We start from the raw sequence: 7,356 nt of genomic DNA, 5'->3' as shown, positions 1-7,356 counted from the left end.
AGAATATGTTCGTGTGATAAAGAAGATTCTCATTTCTTGGACTCCTAAGTTTGATTATGTGGTCTGTGACATTGAAGAATCGAAGATCTTGACTCTATGATTGTCAAAGAACTAGAAGGTTTTCTGCAAGCTCTTAAAGCCAAAGATACACCACGGTTAATCAATGGTTACTGCTAATTCTTAGGTTCTTCCCCAATTCGCTGGAGACAAAGAAACAACACACTCTTTCTCAATCCTCTAGCAGAGTACAAGGCTTTAGCAAGTCCCACATGTTGTTGAATTTTCTCTTGTAAGATATTGGAATTACAGATATGAAACAAGCACTACTTTATTGTGCCAACAAAAGTGCTCTACATTTCGCAGTGAGTGCTGTCTTAGATAAGATGACAAAGCATTTAAAGATTGACTATCTTCCTAACATTATACAGAAGACATGTTCACTATGGCTTTGTTACCAAGAAGATTTCATAGTCTAGTTTCCAAGTTGAATGTGGTTAATATCTTTCTTCCATCTTCAACTTGAGAGGGATATGTAGAACTAATTGAGTTAGTTTAGTCTCAGTCTTAGCCAACTAGAGCACTTCAGTTCTGTTATGTATTAAGTTAGTTAGCTTAGTTTTCCACTGTTAGTTATAAGTTCCAGTTTCTGTTATAGCTTAGAGCTATAAGGAGATGTACTCTTCTATTCAAGTTAATGAATTCAGTTACACATTTTTCATCTTTGGATTTCACTTTCTGTTAATATCTCTTATCAAATCTTTCTCTTTTCTACTAATCTTTAGGTCCTTATTCAAATTCTTTCACAAGTTTCCCGGATAATAAAGAGGAACAAATAAAAACAGGGCTGAGAAGTTGAGAAAAGAACTGGAAAGAAAAAATTAGAAGGGCACTTCAAAATTACATAAAATATGTTATAAAAATAGGCAAATTCCATGATCTGACCAAATGAAACATTGCATTAATTTCAAATAGGCACATCATGTTCAAGGAAACCTTCACAACCATAGGAGATTTAGGAAACAGATTAAGTTACATTCACAATAATAACACACATAATTAGCCAAGCCCCTGCATCTGAATTTTCAATGCTTCTTCCCAAGAACGAGAGCAGACATGACAATCAACAATACAAAGACAAGGACAGCAACGAGCGATGAGACGACAGCTCCACTGGTCTGCGCGCAGAAGTCACCAAATTGGTTGCAGATGGCTATCCAGTTGGTGTCCTGATTGCCGTTGTGTGCTAAGTAAACTATTGAAGCAGCTGAAGCACCACTAGCAGTGGCTAGAGTAAGAAACACCTAAAATTGAACACACAAAATCAACAGATAAACAATGCCAACATATATTATAGAGTTGTGTACAGCCAAAAAATCTAGTAACATCTTTTGTCATTCATGGTTTTAAATTGCGGTCAAAATTTTGCACAGAATTTAAAAACCTTGGAGGGAGATCTTAAATCCTCATTTAGTGTTCCCTTGTGTGTCCCAACAATCAAATTGTGTCATGTAGATATGAGTACGACAATTATTACCTTACATGAACGGCTTTTAAATTACATTACACAATTTAATTGTAAGGACATAGAACGAGAGACCAAATGAGGGGAAAGGATTTAGTACAAAAACCTTATGTATCATTATTTTGTCATAGAAGTGTTTCATTTGTTAAATAATGTGTATGTTTGGAAAGGAGATAAGTTTTGATAGTAACTTCTTGGTGCCATAATTGATTTTGAAGAAAGATAGAAGCTGACACGCTAGTAGAAGCTTGACCTATATCTTATAAGATTCATATTGGTTACTGACAAAATTAAAGGTTGGAGAGCTTACAGTGTCTAGGATGATGAGGAAAAGCCTTGGTCCAGCTGCATGAGGGCGCACAATAGCTACTATAGACAAAGGAAGGGATAGGACCAGGTATCCAGCCACCAATGCCATTGTAATAACAAAAAACCTGCATTTTGATTATTAATTAGCATTAGTTTTTCTCATTTCACTAAATAGAACTTCCATGATTAATATTTTGAAGGTCACATACTGAAAGGTAGTAAAGCTATCGTAGCTAGCTTCAAACTGAAAGAACTGAGTGAAGAAAGGGAGAGTTTGATCACTTAATCCCATGGTGGCGGCGGCACCCAGAGCAGCAGCTATGGCACCTAACCTCAGTATGAAGTCCATTATGGCTACCCCTTTCTTCCATCCTCCTGGCCTTGACGGTGTTGTAACTAAAACAGGTTTTCCAGCTTTAGCAGCTTTGCTTGACCCAGGCATATCAATAGTAGTTGACATATTTGGCTTTGAAAATGAGAGAAGAGGCTTGTATTCTAAGTATGTACTAGAAGACTATATGAATTGATGAAACTGGACAATGCAAATGTTTCTTGATGATTGAAACTTATATTGAGACAGATTGAGTGCTTCGGATGAGTTAAGGGATATCAATGGTACAGTTAATAGTTGTCACTTGTTAAGTGAAGTTGTTAAGAAACCTTTTTCCACTTGATTATAATTGATATCACCTTTTGATAGCAAAGTAAGTAGTGCCAGACGTGAGAGGAGCATATACTTTTAATTTCCATTTTTTTCCCTAGCTCTACATATCCATCCGCTTCAATAGTGACAAGATCTCTAACCGTGGATGCAAATGTTTTTCATTCTTGTAATTACGCAAGATTTGAACGCTTAATCTCACGGTTAAGAAACAAGATTATGAATAACTACAACACCTCACCTCAGTAGTTTTAATTTCCTTTTATTGTTATTTAGCGTTAAGAAATAATATGGTTATCATTGTTTGGACATTTTTTATCGGTCAATTTTTTTTAAGAAAGTTTTTATCCTTTGCAGTGATTGATTCTTGCACTTGTATCATGTGTCATTCAGTTTATACTACTTGAGTTATCAATCGAGAAACATCACAAATTATTTGGTTGATGGGGGATATAGGAGGATTTGTTAAATCAAATTTGCATGAAGTCAATCAATGTTGCTTATCTTAATGCAAGAAACGAAACTAGCTAATTCATTGTTACTACTTTAGTTAAAGTTGTGTGTCTTCAACTAATGAGTCAACAAAACCACGTAACCACACTAACCCATTAATTCAAATGTTAAGAAAGTCTAATCCGTACGTGACAGTAAGCAAACCAACTAGCTATAGCTTCCTAATCCATAAAACAATATTGGAATTTGTCACCTCTTGTCTAAGATTCCTTTACGAATAGATAATCTTTTTACGGTATTTACCGTTGAGTAGCATTTATTGCTTAGTAAATAAATTTTGTAGGATGATTGATCTGACCAACTACTCACTAAAGCAAGAAACTGACTTTTTTTTCTAAACCTTTAGCTCTAAGTCTTGAGGGTGGCGAACCGTTATGGTTAAGCAGATGGTTGGACCTAAGTCCCCAGATTATATATTCTCATGGAAGTGGCCATGGTAGGCTCAGCCCAAACTAAGTCGGGGGGGAGGCACACGGTAACTTGGGTCAGCCACCAGGCCCACCTGAGGGAAGGTGTATAACGTGTTGCTTAAAGACCAAAAATATAACAAATTCTTTTTTGTCCAGGGAAGAGTATGGTTGATTGGATTTCAACCGTGCGCCTAAAAAAGTATCCTTGAGCTTTTATCACATGAGCTAGAGAACGGTGATAACGAATGAATCTTATGTTGGATATTTAATATTGTAAAACTTTTCGTACTTTGGGAGTTTGGGTAGAAGGTTATAAGAAAGATAGTTGACGTATTTCAAGAATTTTTGGTGGTGGATTTGTTTTAGGTGAAGTAAGTCATGGACTAATTAATTTTACTAGCTATCATTGATTTGGCGGGTTTTCACTTTTGATTTTAGCAAATGTATTATGAACTTTCTTAAGCGGGTTGTCTCTAGATTTTTTTTTTCTTAGAAAAGAGAAACATATTGAATAAAATAAGGGTCAAGGGAACAAAATTCTCCCTTGTGAGGGCTGCGCCTACGGTGGGATTTTTTCAATCTGGACCACCATGGTCCAGTTTCAGTTATGCATTTGAATTATAAAAATATCCCTTTCCTCAATTTTTTCCGTCTTTCTCCTTCTCCTTCCATCATCAGCATCTCCTTCCATCATCACCATGGTACACCACCACCACCACCTGCTCCGGCCGCCGTCACCTTCCTGCCCCATCTCTCGCTGATTTCTTTCTCCCTTCTCTGATGTGTGCCTCTGAATCTTCCTTCTCACCCACTTAAGGGCCTGTTTGATTGCAGTTTTTATTTTCAGTTTTTAAAACAGTTTTCAGAAACAATTTTTAAAAACAGTTTTCAGAAGAAGAAAACAGTTTGAATGACATGTTTTCCAACATTTAGAAAACTGATAACTAAAAACTAAAAACTGAAACTGAAAACATCTTTTAGCTGTTTTGGTTTTTTAGTTTTAAAAACTGAAAATGGGAACTGTTTTCAAAAACTGTTTTTAAAAACAGGTCTTACCAAACAAATTTTCAGTTTTTAAAAATTGAAAACTGTTTTGAAAATAGCTAACAAACAGACCCTAATTCATTAAAACCGAGGAAGCTTAGATAAGGACCATGTTTTAAGATTTTTATCTATTAATAAATATTACTTTTACTTTCGAAAAAAAAAAGTAATTCCAAAAATTCTACCTTCCAATAAAATAATAAAAGAAAATTGGGCTAGTTGGCCCATCTTCATAAAGACCCAAAAAAGTACACAACTAAAGGCATAGTTGGATGGTGAAATTCATTTAAATTTTCAAAAATTAGATTTATTTCATAAATTAATTAGTTGTTTTCCAATTTTAAATGTTCTAGAATAGTCCCTTTGTCTTAGATAGTGACACATGTATGACTATCATTTATAGCTGCGAAAGTCTAACTGTATATTGTTTTGAATTTTGCAACGAAAATTAACAAAACATTTCTTTTCTTTAGTATATTTAGGTTTTCCTCTCTATTTGCATTTGGTTGTGCTATTCCTTGATAGATATTTTTACTCTATGGAGCTTTCATCACTTCACTATGCCTCCTCGCAAGGTCAAGATCGGCTGGTCCCCGAGAATTAGCTCAAGTGGTAAGAGTTACGGGACATAAGGGTTGGGGGAATGAAGGGTGAAACGGCCAGAGTTCAAACCCTAGTGAAGGAACTAATTTACTAACATTACTAACAACTAATATTTGCCTATAAAAAGGATCCAAATCAGCGCTGGTTTTCATTGTAGAAGCCCTTACTGGCATGAATCAAGATCAACTTCGGTAGAGTCATAAAGCTATCACTTATGTCCTTACAGACAAGGTAACTATTCCATCAATTCAACCTACACCATTCTATCTCACCCACCCCCATTCCTCAACTTTGCACTTTGCCCATCTCCTTGCTCCCACAATCATTTACATCCAATACTTATCCTAACCCTGAAACCCTAGACTACAGTTAAATTCATTTGAGGGTTTGAACCCCCTGGATTGGCTTTTCCATGTTGAGCAGTTTTTTTATTTTTATCAGATGACTATCAAGACATGTTTAGACCTAATTTCAATTTATGCGAAGGTGAAGCTCTAAGCTAGTTTAAGCGGATGCATTACAATTTTTTTATCACCGCTTGGGATGAGTTCACCAGAGCCGATATTTCTCTCTGATTTGGACCTTCTATTTACAAGAACCATCAACATACTTTCTTAAAACCGAGGCCAACATCAACCAAGGCATCAAACCTGTTTTGAGTGTACGTAGTTTAAATCAGGTAGTGGGTTTATCGCCTGCTACTTTGCTCAATTTTTTTCTTTTTGGATTAAGCGTTGAGACCGATAGGTAGTTATATGGTTTTTAGCTCTTACTATGTTTCCTAATCCATAGAAATCAATAAGCTTATTAAATCTAAGCTCAAGGATTAGAAGCTATCAATTTTCCTGACATTTGTAGTCCCTTCTAATACCAACCTTCACCATCCTCATTACATTCTAGTTTGTTACCCAAACTGGCTAGGTTGGCTTCCTTCATTAAGTGGACAGACATGTACCATGACACAAAAAAGTTCAACAATCAGTGTGTCCTCAATGTCAATATAAAAAATATTCACCAACAATAAAATTAAATTTATTGCAACTCTTACCTTGTCAACTCCAGATTTGGGAGAATCTAAGAATGGATTGTCGTTTGGTCATTCTGTCATTTAGGTTGTGGTAGATCGCTGCACAAAATTTTCTCACTCTTTTGGATGGTCATTGTCCTTCCCTGCCTCTACTTTGGCATTCTACTTTCATTTAAGAATTGTCGTCTGCATGGGCTACCCCACTCCATAGTTTCTAAGAAAGATAAGGTTTTTACAAGTCACTCTTCGTGGTTCAAGGCACCAAGCTTCGCCTATCAGCCGAAACTAACAGTCATATTGAGGCTGTGAACCGCCTCTTGGAAACCTATTTGTGGTGTTTCTCCAGTGACCACCCAAGACGTTGTACAAGTTCTTACACATGGTTGAGTTTCGGTACAACTCTACTTTGTATTCTACCATCAGAATGTCTTTTTCTAGGCTCTTTATGGTCATTCTCCTTCCTCCATGTTAGCTTATATGGTAGGGAGTACACCAAATATTGTCCCTTTGGTCAAGCTCGTGCAACGTCATACACAAATTTTAGCCTCCTTTAACCACAACCTGGTTTGGGCTCAACAAATCATAAAGCTATAAAATGACTAGAAATGCAAAGACATTAGCTCTTCACCTGGAGAATGGGTGATCTCTAGTCTCCGCCCTTACCGGCAATACTTAGTGGCACGTCGTTCCTCATTAAAGCTCAACAAACAATTATACAATTATGCGGCCCCTTCAAGATCAAGAACCGTAAAGGTCTTGTAGTCTATGATCTCGCTCTACCTTCTTCTTCACGTCTTCATCAGTGTTTTATGTTTCCTCTCTCAAACACTATCATTAGTGTTTCATGTCTCCAGCTCTTAAGACCGAATTAAGAAGAGGCGAGGGAAGGAAGCATAGAGAATGAGGGTCACACGAGGAGTTCTAACTATACTGATCATTCTCTCACAATAAACCCTACTCAGTCCCAAGACAACCTTATCTCTTCAAATATCTTATCTGCATATGTCAAACCACAACCCAGTGCGATGTTCAAGTTGAACGCAGTTACTCTCTCTCTCTCTCCCCTTCAAATTTTACGCCTCTTTCTCCTTCTCCTTCTTCTTCTCTTGAGCTTTGTAGTAGCCTTATTTGTGATTTTGCTTATAGTCAGTCTATAGCATAACTCTCTGCCCTTTTTTTTTTGCCCAAGCTCTCTGTAAATATAAATAATTAGGTTTATCCCAGGCTCTCTACTGCGTAGAAAGGCACGACCATGCCGTTTAAGGAG

General features: G+C 36.6%; 1 protein-coding gene across 1 annotated transcript; it reads right to left on the bottom strand.

Annotated features, from left to right (window-relative positions):
- Window positions 1-856: 856 nt before the first annotated feature.
- LOC130721535 (casparian strip membrane protein 5) lies at window positions 857-2,385 on the bottom strand. Its single transcript, XM_057572335.1, has 3 exons — window positions 2,041-2,385; window positions 1,833-1,956; window positions 857-1,301 (listed from the first exon to the last, which is right to left on the bottom strand). Exons 1-3 carry the CDS (start codon window positions 2,289-2,291, stop codon window positions 1,083-1,085), a joined length of 594 nt encoding a protein of 197 aa, XP_057428318.1. The 5' UTR covers window positions 2,292-2,385; the 3' UTR covers window positions 857-1,082.
- Window positions 2,386-7,356: the final 4,971 nt, after the last annotated feature.

Source organism: Lotus japonicus, chromosome 5, assembly GCF_012489685.1.
Source record: "Lotus japonicus ecotype B-129 chromosome 5, LjGifu_v1.2".
In the NCBI taxonomy this organism is placed as follows: Eukaryota; Viridiplantae; Streptophyta; class Magnoliopsida; order Fabales; family Fabaceae; genus Lotus; species Lotus japonicus.
This window is presented reverse-complemented; position numbering and strand designations above follow the sequence as displayed.

Bases quoted from the DNA above. Each gene is read 5' to 3' on its own strand.
- LOC130721535 (XM_057572335.1), bottom strand. From the start codon at position 2,291: ATGTCAACTACTATTGATATGCCTGGGTCAAGCAAAGCTGCTAAAGCT. The intron at 1,957-2,040 runs GTATGTGACCTT...ATCAAAATGCAG, and splicing joins GATAGCTTTACTACCTTTCA to GTTTTTTGTTATTACAATGG. The intron at 1,302-1,832 runs GTAAGCTCTCCA...GTTCAATTTTAG, and splicing joins TCCTCATCATCCTAGACACT to GTGTTTCTTACTCTAGCCAC.